Consider the following 15923-nt stretch of genomic DNA (forward strand, 5'->3'; position numbering starts at 1 on the left):
TGCCGATGCTCTTCAATTTGCTGCACATGGTATTTAAAACAATACGACCTCTAGTACAAGATCCCTTTTGATAGATTTGTTAGATTCTAAAAGCCCTTAAGATACTACTGACTTGGATGTTGACAAGTGTTCTCATGAGAGCTAGTTATGTTACCTGTACCTATGTCTTAACTTACTTGCCTGTATCTTTTGGAAAACCTCTGGGGGGCCTTTTTGCAGTTCTCAAATGTTTGAGATTAGATAACCAGTGGATATTATTTGGCTCTTCTCTAGGCATCATCAGGCATTACAATCCCCAAGCCCCCCAAGCCTCCAGATAAGCCACTCATGCCTTACATGAGGTACAGCAGGAAGGTGGGTATAAAACATTTGGTCCTAATTTCTGCAAGTGATACTTACATTCTGGGTTTATACTTAACTTACTTTGTAGTTGTTCTAAAATGTGCTTTCAGTTTTTAAAATGAAATCCAACTGCTTTTCTTCTGATATTTTTTTTCCCTAAGGGTAAACTTAAGAGTGCAGCTGTCTTCTCCTTCCACTGTGAAGGCAATAGCGAACTACTCAAATGAAAGGGGAAAAATACATTTCACCACAGAATGAAACATGGCTACCCTTCTGTCGGGGGAAAAAGGAAGACTTTTTTGATTGATTTTTTTAAATGCTTAAAATTTACTACCACTTCCTCTGCTAACAAGGATGCATCTGGTGACTTATTGACACAATTTTCTATATTAAAATACCGCGTTCTGTGGCAAAGCAGGATTGGTGCAACTCCATAACTGGACTTTGCAATAGTGACAGTAGGATCTACTTTGCTTTAAAAATGTTTTTAAGTTCTCTTCTCCATTTACTTTAGGGAGAGGGAATGAGGGTCTTTAAAAAAAAATCAGTGGCTTTTTCCTGTCATAATGAGTGCCTAGGTCTTGTGGACAGCGCCTGATCCAGCCCTGTATCAAGGAGTGACTGAGCCAGAAGGAGAACTATGTTACCTGTCTTTTTATCTCTGGTTCTTTTTAAAAAACTATGTTTCATCCAACGGCCTCTCTTAAGACAAAAAAGAAGAAGCATTTGCAGGATTTAAGGGCATGTACACACTACTGCTGTCAAGGATACTGTCAAAAGGATGCCTGAGATACTGTCAAAAGGATACCTGAGAATAAAACCCAGGCAGTGGATAAACATTGTACCTCTGTCCTCCTGTCCCAGAGAAATGCTCAAACAGTGGACTTAGCGTAGCCAAAAATAACTGTCTTGATATTGCCTTGCTTGCTTATGAAAGGACCATAGTCATGATGGTGATAATTACAAAGATGTGTTTAATTTTATAAGTATTTAGTTAGCTGGAGCTTTACTACAGATGTTTTTGTTAAGGTCTGGGACCAAGTGAAGGCGTCCAACCCTGACTTGAAGTTATGGGAAATTGGGAAGATCATTGGAGGAATGTGGCGAGACCTCACTGATGAAGAGAAGCAAGAGTACTTAAATGAATATGAAGCAGAAAAGGTACACAGAAGAAATCTCCCTCTCTCACTCCCAAATGACGCTGGAAGTCTGTCTCACATGCACAAAGCTAAAATAAAATACATTAAAAAAAAAGACTGGTTCTGGAGGAGGTGATAAAACGGGCTCACATACGAGAACGTTGTTGAGGGAAGAAAACTGAATCAACTGTTTGCTGTGCAAGGCCAGATCTGCCAGGAGAGTATAATAGAATCATGATACCTTGGATGGCTTGAAAGAGCCCACCCAAACACACACAAAATCGTACAGTTAAACCTGAGTCAAGGTTGCGTGCCCTCCCTCTCTGCCCCCGACTATAAGCGTAAAGAGACCTGGAAATAAAGCACAGTTAATGACACTCCCCTCTTGCAGTTCCTCCCAACATCATGTTCCCCTTGCTGTTCATTTTATATGGACACATTCCGAAATGCTTAGATGCAACCCCATCCAGAAGAGAGCAGTCGAATCTACTTCACATGAAATTGTCCTTGTTTACTGCAAGGATATTTTAGTCAGAAGATATTCCCATAGGTATGGGAGAAGGTCTTGTTTGCCATTTTTTAAAAAATATCTGTCTATCATGTAGATAGAGTACAACGAGTCAATGAAGGCCTACCATAATTCACCTGCTTACCTTGCCTACATCAATGCAAAAAGCCGGGCTGAAGCTGCACTGGAAGAAGAAAGCCGGCAAAGGCAATCTCGTATGGAGAAAGGTGAACCTTATATGAGCATCCAGCCGGCTGAAGACCCAGATGGTAAGTGCAGCTCTGAACCATGGTACTTTTCTGCCAATAGAGACTGGCAGGATGAGTAAGGTTACAGCTGTGTCATTTTACCAAAAGGTACTTAGTAGTTACATTTTTCAATTGACACCTTCAGGACATTTCCTCAATCAAAATCACACTCTTATCAGCTTGATAGTGAGCCATCTGTAAAATTACTTGAATCTTCTGTTTGGGAACATTTATATTTGATGTGGCTTGTCATTTTATGACCTTTAAAAATAGAATGAGGTTCCTAAAACTCAGGCGGCTCTTCATACTGCTGAGATATTATGCAATCATTGCTAGGGTATTTATGTTCATCGCCCAGTTATACTAATAATTAAGCACAGATGTATAAACTGCTTTTAAGTTCAAAACTGGTTCTGCCATCAGCTTGTGCAAAATTTGTCATCAGGAGTAGAAAAATTCTGGGTGCCTGGTTGCATATGGAACAAAGAATTAAGGCCCAAGTATTACCACTAACTACTGCAGAAAGCTGGCTATTTTTTAATGCTGTTTTCTGGAAAAATTGCAGTCTACCTTGGTTTGATTCCTTGAGTCCTCCGAATTTCGTTGTTGAACTTGTCCCTTTAAACAGCCTTTCGTCTGTCAGCTTTTTGGTTTGGTGGGGGGAAGGAAGGCATTTGCTATTAGTGGGATATAGAAAACAGAATTAGCACCTCTCCGCAGCATGTGGACAAAGACCATGAGGCTTTTTCATAAGATTAGATTAGGTCAGTATTAAGGATGTTCTACAGAAACTATTAAGTTCAAACCTGGAAGTCACTTTGTCCATAGAACTGGAAAGTCAAGAATTATATTCAACTACTTTTAACAATTGTAATGACCAATCTGTTAGGTACATTACTCACAAGATTTATTTATGACATCCTTTTCACCAAATCCAGTTAAGCAAGTCTAATAAACTCAAGTGAGTTGCTGACGAGAGCACAAACTTCTCTCATTCTACATCAGTTGGTTTCTGTATTAAACAGTTCAAGAGGTGGGATGCTTTTGTGCTAATTTGAGCAGGTCAGGATTGCGCTTCCACTTGCTGTGACTATTTGAGGGAATTTCTTCCACCTATCCACTGCTTGATTTCTTTCAATCTGGGTGTTTCAAAATTTTGTTCTTTCAGAATCTAGATGGCTTCTGAGACAGGTTAGACTTCTGTGGGCTGAGTTTCCTCTGTTTTATTTAACCTGCAGCAAGGTCATGAAATTTAAAGGATTTTGTACAGTCAGAGATGTTGTCACAAAACATACATATTGGTACATTTAGTCAGTGTGTACCTTCAAACATTGCTTGTCAGAAGTGAAATCAGTTTTTGCCCTCACTCAAAGTATATCTGTACATCCAGATATATTTGGAGTGAGGATGTACAGGAAGGTTAGGAAGCATTGCTTGGTTGAAGGTTGTCAGCATAATTCCCTTCTAAAATGAGGCCTACATTCCCTAAATGCCTTGTTTTAGACGCATGTTGAGTTGGAATTAGGCACTGCGCCACCAAATTTTGGTGGAGTCTCTGATGTCATCCATAGACTGCATGTTGTCCATCCTAGTGGAGAAGAAAGCAAAACAGTGCTCCTGGGAATGTTTTTTCAGTATAGGTTTGAGCCTACATTCTTTTTAAAATCCCTGGTTGTTTCAATCACTGTGTAGTTACACCTTGTGTCTCCTTACATAGTTGTATCTGAAGTTATGTTGTGTTTCTTGGTCCTTCTGTCTGATGAGCTGTTAAGCAGTCCTTCTTTTTAACACTATGCAACAAAATTTGGAAAAAAACTGTTCCTTGTTTGAAAGTGTTATTTCCTGTTATTTCCTTATTTTGAAAGTACAGTAGTTGTTATACTCCAGAAACTTCATTTTTGTGGCTGCCACAAACTGTGTTGAATTGGTTGAGACTCTATGAGATATTCATTGAAAAACTGTAGCAAAATGTTCTGCAGGATGTCCCACAAAACGGCTTTTGCAGTTCAATAAACCTTTTTCTTGTTTTTATGATAAAACCAATTAGGAAATTACATTTATAAGCCAGAAACAAAAAATGTGTTACACAGTGTAATTAAAACACATATCAAATCTTTTGCATCAGAGCATAATATCTCAGGATACTTATTTGTCTTAGCAGCCCATAGGACAATGCTTGAACAATAAACCTATAATATTTTTATCTTCCTGTGAGAGGTTGAGAGAAGAATGGAGGTTGAAACATCAGAGCTTTCCTGAAACCACCTTCTGAGTTCTCATGAATGCTTTCCAGACTATCCCTCACACCCTTAAATGCTGTGTTTCGCCATCTCTTTGGGTGTATCAGATCAAATATTTGAAAGCAGTTTCCAATTTGACATTAGGTTGCTCATTAGTGCCTAGATGAATAGATCTTGGTATTTAACATTTACTGAAAATACATTGTGCTCAAAGCTCATATTTTTTTGTATCAATGCTATAATCAAAAACTTCATCATCAGTTTTCATTACTTTCAGCCTGTCCTCTTTTATTTCAAAAAATGATGTTGTCACTACTGTCATTGATTTGAAAGGGGGAATTGTCCCAAACATTTATTTTTATATCAGCCCCACCCTATCTTCTATTTATGATGTTAGTTATGCAATGATACAAACATTTGTTTTTCTTTTTTTAATGGGATATTTTTGTTTCAACTGACCTGGAACCCAACAATGAATGTGTTCTGCTAAGAAAGCAAATAAGCTATTCTGCCATGTTCATATGAACTGAAAGATGTTCCATGTTAAAGCAACTGTTCTCAATGTGTGAGGTATAATAAGATAAGCAAAAATTTTCACAACTTTGCCCTGCCCTAAATCCACCTTAGGCCATAGCGGTGTTGCCAATTCATTTTTCAAAGATAGGAGGAAGGCTCCTTTGTGCTCCTTGGGTGGTCATTCTAATCTTTCCAGACAAATTATTTTGGGCTTCAGATATGCAGCCACATCTTAACTCCTATTCTGAGTGGCCTCTGGGCCCAGGCCTGTTTTGTGTGTGTGTGTGCTAATGATAGCAGGGTAAATCTATACACACATAAATCAAAAGGAGCAACTGCCGTTGAGATTACAAGTATAAGAGGATAGCTCATGGTTGACAGTAAACCGATTTCCCTGGCAATGGTGTCTCCTTTCAACTCCTGATTAACTGGGCTTTTGCTATCAGATGCTCCCAAACTTTCTGGTTTCTGGCTGGAAGAGAATAGGACAGGCATGGGCAAACTTTTGGCTTGGGGCCACATTGTGGGCCCAACCGAGAGGGCCAGGCCGGGAGGGAGAGGGCCTGTGAAAGGGTGGGACTGGAAGGGGGCAGGGCAGGGCTAAATGTCAAATATATGTGAAACAGTATGGTTTTACATGCAAAGTGATGAAGCAAATGTTTTATCTTGCTTTAGTTTTTAGAAAGTGGTAAAATAGGCTAGTAGGAAAGTAAGCATTGCAAATCATTCACATTTCTCCCCCCCACCCCCCAAAAAACTCCTCTGCCCCATTAAAAATAGGAGTGAAAATTGCACTGTCTGGTTTCAGTTTCTATAGAAATCTTACATCTCTGCTCCATTTAGAACAGAGATAATCCAGTTGGCATTTAAGCCTACATTTAATAGCCATAAGCAACAAAAATTGTGTGCTGGGGAATGAATAAGTGGATGGGCTGTTAGAGAAGGTTTGAAAAAGGATCCAGCCCTCTCTATTCCTGTTTTGAAAACCAGATAAAGGGTAAGAAGACAAAAGAATAGAAATCATACAGATTGTTGGCGGAGGATCACATGCTGTGTCTCTGTCAGTCCTCAGCAGGGTGGGAACATTTTTGGAGGTTGGTATATGGGCTATTTGCACAGTTTCATCTGTCCTCCATGTGTTTTTCCAAGACTACAATCCACCAATACTAACATAGGAGATAGCATCATATAGCACAATGGAAATGGCTTCTGATTGACCTGCATCAGAACATGGAGTGATTGACACAATCTAGTTGCAAATTCATCCAGGACTTCTATATATGAGAGAATGCCTGTCATTGATATTGAAAACAGGAAACTTTGGTTATAAGACATACGATAATGTTGACATTATGAACTCTGAACTACATCTTTATCACTGCAAATTTCAGTGCAAACATTCACTCATAGGATGGTTTAGGAGATTGCCTTCCAGAAGTTTCTGCACTGCAGCTTCCATCAGCCCTAACCAGCATAAGTAGTGTTTAAAAAAACCCAGAGGTTGCAAGTTAGCAACATTTGGAGGGTAACATATTCTCCATATGAGTTCTTAAGGAATCAGGTATTCCACAGTGTGAAATAGGATGATTAATCACACCACTCTGCTTTGTGAGGATAATGAGATAAAGAGAATGAACATACTTCATTAATCAAAGAACTGCACATTTTATACTCCGTTGAGTAGTTGCCAGGCATTATGCTTATTTACATTCCTATTTGGGATTTCAGAGAATGTGAGGGTCATGCTTTTGGGAGAAAGGAGTATAAATGCAGTATAACTGGGAATGCAGGGTTATGTTCTAGGATCAATGTAAAACTAAACTGTGGTAGTAAGGTACAAGCTAATTTAATTTTGTATGTCTTTCAGATTATGATGATGGATTTTCTATGAAACACACTGCCACAGCTCGTTTCCAGAGAAACCACCGCTTAATTAGTGAAATCCTGAGTGAAAGTGTAGTTCCTGATGTCAGATCAGTAGTCACCACAGCTAGGATGCAAGTTCTCAAGCGCCAGGTTCAGTCCTTAATGGTTCACCAGGTAAAGTTTGAATTTCTGAAAAATATAAACATAAGTAGGATTTATATATGGTACGTTTCTATATAACGAGTACCTATGTTGTGTGATAATTTAGAACCATTTCACATGGCCACTTTACCCATTTTAAAATTGTTTCAAAACTTACATTTCCTTCTCAACATTGTGCAGATTTTAGAAATATTCAGGTAAGAGTCTGCTCCAAATCCTTAACCTTCCTCCTAGTACCTTCCCTATCTTCCTATAGTCAGCTGAATGTCCCAGACTAAGGGTGCATCTACACTGAAAAATTAATGCAGTTTGACATCAATGTAACTGCCATGGCTAAATACTATGGAATATTGGGAGTTGTAGTTTGGTGAGGCATCAGCACTCTTTGGAAGAGAAGACTAAAGATCTTATCAAACTTCAGCTCTCAGGATTCCATAGCATTGAGCCATGGATGTTAAAGTGATGTCAAACAGCATTAATTCTACAGTGTAAATTCAACCTATGCCATTCCATAGTGTCTCACAACCAAAGACTTGGCAAATCATGAAAGGGTGCTTGCGGAATAAATAACTGAAGTGATACTATTAAAAGGGCAAATACCCCTAGTTTTGCTAGGAAAGCTGAAATGGGTGAAAGCATCAGTATTTCCCCTGGAAATAATGATGTTCTAGAAGCAATATAAGATGTTTCTCTTCAAACTGGCTTTTGCTGGCCAGGCATCTGTTAGAAACAAAACCAAGGTCTGATTCAGCAGGGCTCTTTTTATACCCCTTTAGAGAAAATACTTTGAATATCCTCCAAGTCCCCTTGTGTACTTGGAACATGCAAGTTAGGCCTGAGAATGTTTCTGCCCACAGAAATTGCAATCTACATCTCCCTTTTGGGGTAGCAGTGGGTGAGATCCAAGTGTTTTAGAATTTATCTGTTGGGAAATGAAATGTGCAATAAAAGGTGTGGACTGAATCTTGAAACATTCCTGTACACGCTGTGCTCTATTTCAGAGCTGTAATCCTGAACCAGCTGGAACAGATTTCCTTCGTTCAGACAATTCATTAGAACTTCTCAGTAACATGTAAATGCCAAAGCCTATATTTTTGCTTCTTTGTTAATATCCCTAGTTCCTCAATATGTGGACTAAATGTTCTTTTGTCATAGATTAGAATAGAAAGTGATTGGCTTACAACATGAGCTGCTGCTTTAAATGACAATTGTTTTATTACCTGGTTCAGAATTGCATTGTCCTACCATATTGACACTGTCAACCAAAAAAATCTCCGTTCGTCACACTTGCCTTTGTCTAATGCTTTTCCATTAAAAATGAATAGACCTGAAGGGACAACATATGTACAGATTATAATTAAATTCAAAGTAGTCCGGATCACATAAATGTGAGCAAAACAAAAGTCTTCAGAATCCTGCTCCAGGTGCAAATGGTCACAAATATGTGATAGCTGCAATGTGTACCTTTGCTTTTGCTCTTAATGCTGGAAATTCTGTCAGGGCACTCAGGACTGATAATAGGATAGCTTGCAAGATAGTGTTTCTTCTAACTGCTCAAATAATCATGTATACATTTGAAGACATTATAGCAGTATATAGTCCTTGGATCAGAATCTTATTGTATCCAATTTGTGTAGCCTTTGAGATGTGCACTTCCAAAATACAGGCAGTCCTCAAGTTACAAACATCCAACTTAACAAAAGCCTCATAGTTAAGAATGGAGATGAGACAACAGGAAGTGAGAGAAACTAATCCATTGGAAAGGAAATTCTCTCCTGAGAGGATTATCATGAGAAAAAGGTATGTCAACTGAAGCTTTCTCACCAATCTGTGTTTCCACAGCCAAATTCTTCAAAATTCAATTCTCGCAGGGACATAAAGTGAAATGAAATGTTCTGAACACAGGCGCAGACAGCAAAACAAACCCTACAGGGGTGTTAACCCTTCCCTACATATATGTGTGTGTGTGTGGTGTGTCTGGAATTACACTTTAAAATGTTCTGACTTACATAAACATTCAACATAAGAACAAACCTACAGAACCTATCTTATGTAACTTGGGGGCTGCCTGTACTTATTAAGAAACGCTCTGTGCAACAAATGTAACACATTTTTAGCCAGACCTTGCTCTCAGGTGTATCTTTTTGCAGATATCTTGTGATAGATTGTGCCAGTTAATTGGGTTTATGTTTGTGGTAGAAATATGTTTCATTTACTGAAAAAAGACTTTATTGCCTCTCAATCTGTCACAGCAAAACAGCTTATACACTTATAATGTTCTTAGGAACAAATCTTACTGAAAATGTTTAAGTGCCTGAGTGAACAAACATATTTTAGCCTGCTTCCCCATCCTATGGACAAATACAGCAGTAGTTTTCCGCTATATTTGTGCTCCCATGTTTTTACAGCGCTTTGTTCTCATTGTATTGCAATATCTCCTCCATACATAGCGGAAACTAGAAGCAGAACTCCTGCAGATAGAGGAACGCCATCAAGATAAGAAGCGGAAGTTTTTGGAGAGCACAGAATCCTTTAACAATGAGCTGAAGAGGGTACGTGTCTCCAAAGCCTTTCTACCAATGTTGTGGGCCCAGAAGGTTCTAAAAGTCCTCCTCGTCTAGATGGATGATGTGTGTGTTGAGTCTAATCTGTGATTCTACAGAGCTTAGAAGAAAAATAGTTAAAATCATGTATCCCACTACAATCATGTTCATGTCCTTTGTCCACATTGAGTTTTTTTTTAAAAAAAATGAAATGCTAGCAGTGGTCAAGATGAAACCCATGCTACTATACATCTGCCCCTATATAAAATGATTTCTTTGTTTTCTGGTGTAAAGATTGGGAGGGAATAATGGGTGAATAGTAGTTGACACAAGGAATAGTAGTTCCAAGATAGGCCAGACAACAGTGTCTTTTTCATTCATGGTGGTAAGTTTCCACAAAATTAGTAAACCTATATGTGGGCTGTAGCAAGATGGACTAAACTTTCAGGAGCAGTTGGTGGCACTAAAATGGCTCTCTAAATGGCTTTAGAAGAGTCTAAATGCTGTTGCTGATCTCAATTAGAGTAGACCTGTGAATAACTGAACTTAGGTTTTAATGTTCCAATTTACCATTAATTTGATGGCACTGACGATTGGATTTAGGATTTATATGATATTAACTTCTGATCCAGTCAGGTTAAGCATCTCATATTCTCCCCATATTGCAAGGGATCGAAACACAAGGCTGAAAGATAAAATGCCACATATACACTGATGTTAGAGACAGGCTTAGAACACTGATATTAGAATGATAGGCATGTTCCTGGCGTTATTCGGATCACTGATTCAGAAAAAGTGTATTGGATAGACTACATCAGCTGTAGTTTCTTAGATACGTTTATCATTATTTTGGTGACTGTTAGATGGCATATATTCTGTATCTCAAAACCTAGAACTGGTAGGGAAAAACTGGTGCCATTTTTAGAATCAGTAGATCAGTTTTACTCAGGAACAGGGCTCACATTTGAGGAACCAAAATGTGTATTGGCCGGTGTAATATAACTTGATGAATGCTCTGGATTCATAAATGAGAACATTTTCTGCTCTCATTACTAGTTATGCAGTCTGAAGGTAGAGGTGGACATGGAGAAGATTGCTGCAGAAATTGCTCAAGCAGAGGAACAGGCCCGTAAGCGACAGGAAGAACGGGAGAAAGAAGCAGCAGAGCTAGCAGAACGGAATCAGAACAGCACAGGGCCTGAAGAAGAGCAAACGGCTAACAAAACAGAGGAGAAGAAAGAAGAAGGACCAACTCCCATGGAAACAGGTAAACTTTTTGATTAGAGTTTTTAATTAAGTCTAGCCACGTGGAAGTGGGAACATGGGACACAGAAGTAAGATTAGTAGAGATTTTTTTAAAAGATAACTGATTTTTAAAAGTTCTTCATCTTTTGTGTGCTATTTTTGATCTCTCAATTGTTTATTTTATTGCTCTATGTTGGTGACTATCTGCATCTAATAATTTTGCTTGCTGCTTCAGATAATTATTCCACAATTGTTTCTATCCTTTAAAAGAGGATTGGTTCTAGATGTGAACAGTTGCATGGGAAATGTTTATTTATTGCAGTACTTGTATCCCGCCCTTCTCACACAATACGGGACTCAGGGTGGCTTACTTTTAAAAAGCCACTTGCTACCTTTGTAACTCTAAGCCCCCAATTGTTTAATGGCAGCTATAGCAACATTTTTTGAAACGTAACTTCTCAGTCCTCCATTTTTTAGAAGTAACTAATATAGTTACCTTTTAGGGTTTTTTTAATACCCAATATAGATGATGATGATGATGATGATGATGATGATCTTTATTTATACCCATCCTTTCTCCATATGAGGACTCAAGTCAGCTAACAATCCCACACTTTAGTTTTAAAAGCACAATACAAAATTTTAAAAAAACAATTACCTAGTACAGTATGGTAAAAACAAATTAAAATATAATAAATACACTTAAAATACACTTAAAAGTAAGAATACTTACTTTAGGGTTGCCATAAGTCAAAAAGGACTTTTGGGCACACAGCAAGGCAACACATGAGACACAGGTGAGGGGTATTTAAACTATGCTATGTGCATCCTCCAAACTCATTTAAGGTCACATGTTATAGGTACATGGAGAATGTTATCTGTCATAAAATTCCAGTTGTTATGTAGTTAATTATTTGTAACTAGTTACTTCCAAGCTTTGAGTAAAATGATGTTGAGAATCAAAGATATGAGGAAAACCGAGTTCCTCCTTGATTTAATAACTAAGGTTCTGTTCCTTTTTTTACAATATATGATATAGCTAAGATGGGTAACTGCATTCACAAGCAGGTCTTCTCAGTTAGCAAAGCAAAGAAGAAGAAACAATTTTCTTAAATAATTATTGTTCTTTAAATGTGTTTTTATGACTCCATCAAATAAACTTGGAGAAATCTTGCAGATACACCCCGAGAAGAAACATTTCCTTAGTCACTTGGGTTTTGGTTTTTTGGTTAATCTTATGAAACTGCCCCAGAGCTGTTGCTTCTTTAGTGGAAGATACCTTCATGTGAAAAGTCCTTTCTCTTTAGAAGTGTCCTAGTTTTACACCAACATATCCTCTTACCCCCTTCCCACCAAGAAAAAAACCCATTTCAACAGTTTCTATTAAAGACAGAAGAAAGTAACAATACTTAACAATTTACTTTCTTCATTGGTCGGGTAGACAGAATGCCTTGACAAGCAGGCTTTAAACTTCTTCATTTTTTACTATGTGTGGAAAGTTAGCAGTGATGACAAAAAGAATCTAATTGACAAAGCCAATATTTGTATGCAGAAGAACCTCCTCCTGAAGAACCCCTTGAGAGCCAGCAAAATGGTGAAGGGACATCCACGCCAGAAGACAAGGAAAGTGGACAAGAAGGAGTTGAGAGCATGGCAGAGGAAGGGACAAGTGACAGCAACACTGGCTCAGAAAGCAATAGTGCCACAGTTGAAGAACCCCCGGCTGATCCAGTAGTTCCAGAAGACATTGAAAAGAAAGAATAAATACATAGCCTCTACTTTCCATGTATCTCTCTCTCTCTTTTAAAAAATTAACAACACAGGAAAAATAGTTTGTAAATCACTGTTGGTATTGTTGTTTTCTATTTTTCCAGCAACAAATAAATATTGGTCATTTATAATATTTGAAATATTTGTGATGCTGCTGGATTCAAATGTATAGGGGTGAGCTAAGGCTTTTAAGTGACCAGCTGGCATAGAATCAGATCCCAGCATTCATTCTGCTGTAGTTCAGAAGAACAGCATCATATCTGTCCCAAAGAAACAGCTTTGTTCTTTGGCTTGTTGTCTTTTATTGTGGTCCCTCCCCCCGAAAATACTTATAGAGCCCCAAAGAATTATGTTTTATTTTATTTTGTTGTTTTGTTATGTTTTCTGTTATCATCTCGGAGCTAAGAGTTCAGAACTGGTGATAAAGGTGCGGTTCCCCAAAACTCACTCTAATCATCCATATAATTTAGGAACTGATATTCCAGACTTCCAGCTGCAACCAGACATAATCTGTTATTTGTAATTTGTGGAAATCAGAATCAGAGAAAATAATTAAATTTGTCATATTTTTTCCAATAATTGTTCCCCTGTATCCATTAGACTAAAAACTAAGTTCACTGGTCTAATGTTTACTTGCCCTTTGGAAAACTTGGATTTTAACCAGGACTATAATATGTATGCACACACACACACAAATACATACAAATACAGATACAATAGTGTCATGATAGAATTTACTTCACAGAAGAATAGCATGTAATAGGGATAAAAATTAGTCACCATGCTTTTACTGTTACCACTACCATTTTCCATGCTGCCTTTTCCTCTTCCATATGGTCTGTAACAGAGCTTAGAAAAGTTACATTTTAGACTAGACATAGAAATCCCACAAGTTATGGCTCCTGGTAAATTATAGAAGTTGTTGACCAAAAAAAGAATCCAACTTTCCTAGACTCTAGTCTGTACAAGAAAAGCCTCTCTCACACTGGAAATGCTGCACCTTCCCCACTTAAATAGTGATAACGTAAATTTCACAACTCTGCAACATGAAAACGCAAAGATTTTAAGCTAAAAATCATTAAAGGGCTGCCATTTTAATGCAGTAGCATTAAATGCAGTATTTTCTCTCATGCAAACACCAAAAAGAGAAAGCAATATCTCTTGAGGCACATGACTCTAGGCCATTTCTGCCAACATTCAATTGCATCTACAGAGTTTCGTTCTGCCTTGGGACTCTTCAAAGTAATATGTGATCCTTCTTAGAGTTCCCCCACCCCAGTGCTTTTTGATCCCTTTGATCTGAATGATTTTGATGCAAGGTGTGGTGTAAGATAATCCAATACAGTAGTTTGAAGTTTGTCAAACTGTTCTCCTCCCACATTGTGCCACAGTTGGAAAGCACCATGCAATTTGTTCTTTTCAGACAACCCTTTTGGTTAAAATGAGTGCTACAGATGTCTTGCATCATCATAAAAGTTATTTGTTTTCTTTTGAATGTGAAACTGTCTGGAAATTCTGCTTCAGGGTTGCCCTCTACAGACATCTCGGAGAATTCTGTTCTAAAAAAAAAATAAGGTCCCTCTAAGTAAAACCATCAGGTTTTGTGTCTGTCTCCTACTCTGTTGTTTGCTTACGGATTTGTGATGGGTTGTTGTTTTTTTTACTATTTTTAAAAAACTATTTGGTCTCTTTATTGGTTTTTGATGTAATAAACTAGAATATGTTTTAAGAAAATGAAACGGCTTCAATTGTCTGTATAGGTGTTGCCTGTGTGCATTGTGAAGCATCCTATTCCTAAAAAGAGGAATCTAATACACTACCATTTTTTAACATAAAAAGTTCTTCCAATTAGTAAAACTTCACTGATCCCAGCCCAACTATAATCAGATAAAACTAGGTTTAGTGACCATTGGCCTAATCAAGCATACTAGCCCATCTGCATTTTTAAAATACATCTAAGGAATTGAGTACATGAGTGTCATGATTATGACAAAAATACTGGTGTTTTGTCTTGTTGACTTTTTTCCATCAAAGGCTAGGAAAACATTTACCTCCCAATATTCTTGCTGCCTGTCACATTTGGTTTTGTTTGTCTTCACTTAAATTGTAACATCAAGAATAACCTTATATGAATGATTGTGTGTCATGATATCCAATTAATTGAGTCTGGTCTTTAGTTGCATCAAATGCCTATGAATAATTCTCAAACATGGTAAGAGCAAAGCAGCTATGGAAAGGGAAACATTTATATTCCCATGAAAATACTATTTTGTCCCAAAATTGAAAACTAGAGTAAGGACTATCCCAACTGTGATTGATAGCTGAACCTGCAAAAATCTGCTTTTCCATTTAGCTCTTATCATGCTAGATTTGGGTAAGTGATCATTGCACAGACTTCCACAGTTTAGCAAGGAGTCTTGGAATTATAGTATGTTTCAAAAGGCAAGTGAATTGAGGGGATACTAGAGCTGAGGGTAGTTGTAGGTCTAAATATCTGAAACAACCAAGTTAGGCAAGTCTGATCTAACCGCAGCTTCAACCACACTGGCCCTCTACTTTTATGGATCTAGGCCATGAGCACTTATTTTTAACAGCAACGCCTTTAGAGTCTCTGGGGAACATTATAATTTTACATACCTGCGCCTTGGCAGTTGGGTGGGGAGAAAATGATTTTCTGCAAAGTTGCCTGAGGTAAATTGCAGAGCTTGTGTGTTCTCGTGTGAAATGCCAGGAGGATTTGGCATTTGACATCAGTTTAAATCCATGTTATCAAAATTTCATTTACATTCTTAACACCCAAGGCACAGATTGTCTTGTTCTAACATGTTTCGCTCCCTTGCATCCCCACCCTGAGAACACGGGTTATTTTTTGTAAAAAAATTTCAGTACCTCTTCCTGAAGCATTTTTAATAATGCCAGGCTTCTCCAAAAGTGTCAAATTAGGGGTCAGGGAATTACAAATTATAAAATTACAACTAATGGTTTTGTTGACATTCAGTTAGTTTGGCCATGGGTAGTAACCAGTCAAATTAAATTGACCAAGATCAAAGTACATATTCAAATGGGAAAAGGTTTGTAATGAATGTGATGTAGAGCAGCATATTCCCACAAATGATGACTAACAACTATTCTATCTTACCTTACACTTATCTATCTCTGTTGCAGGACTTTTTGCACATCCACTTTGGCCTATGACCTTATTATGATCTGAGTTTCTTTGCCAGCATAACAAATATTTGGGTAGCAGAAATACAAGATACAAGAATTTGATAAAGACCAAATGAAAGAATGGCTCAGTGGGGGATAAATGGCTCAATTTGGAATTTTGAATGCACCTTGAGCAT

The 15923-nt window shown here is 37.8% G+C and overlaps 1 protein-coding gene across 6 annotated transcripts in view; it reads left to right on the forward strand.

Annotated features, from left to right (window-relative positions):
- Positions 1–14318, forward strand: part of smarce1 (SWI/SNF related, matrix associated, actin dependent regulator of chromatin, subfamily e, member 1) — a 28333-nt gene extending 14015 nt beyond the window's left edge. For 3 of the 6 annotated variants that reach the window (XM_008113385.3, XM_003222459.4, XM_062957412.1), the window contains 7 exons: positions 274–354; positions 1372–1503; positions 2087–2258; positions 6861–7033; positions 9472–9573; positions 10621–10831; positions 12362–14318. In XM_008113385.3, the coding sequence (XP_008111592.1) occupies positions 274–354; positions 1372–1503; positions 2087–2258; positions 6861–7033; positions 9472–9573; positions 10621–10831; positions 12362–12573 (1083 nt within the window). In that variant the 3' untranslated portion in view covers positions 12574–14318. The remainder of the gene's footprint in view (positions 1–273; positions 355–1371; positions 1504–2086; positions 2259–6860; positions 7034–9471; positions 9574–10620; positions 10832–12361) is intronic. The other 3 variants (XM_062957411.1, XM_062957413.1, XM_062957414.1) reach the window with 1 other exon arrangement.
- The last annotated feature ends 1605 nt before the right edge of the window (positions 14319–15923 follow it).

The sequence above is a fragment of the Anolis carolinensis genome, chromosome 6 (genome assembly GCF_035594765.1).
Source record: "Anolis carolinensis isolate JA03-04 chromosome 6, rAnoCar3.1.pri, whole genome shotgun sequence".
Taxonomy (NCBI): Eukaryota; Metazoa; Chordata; class Lepidosauria; order Squamata; family Dactyloidae; genus Anolis; species Anolis carolinensis.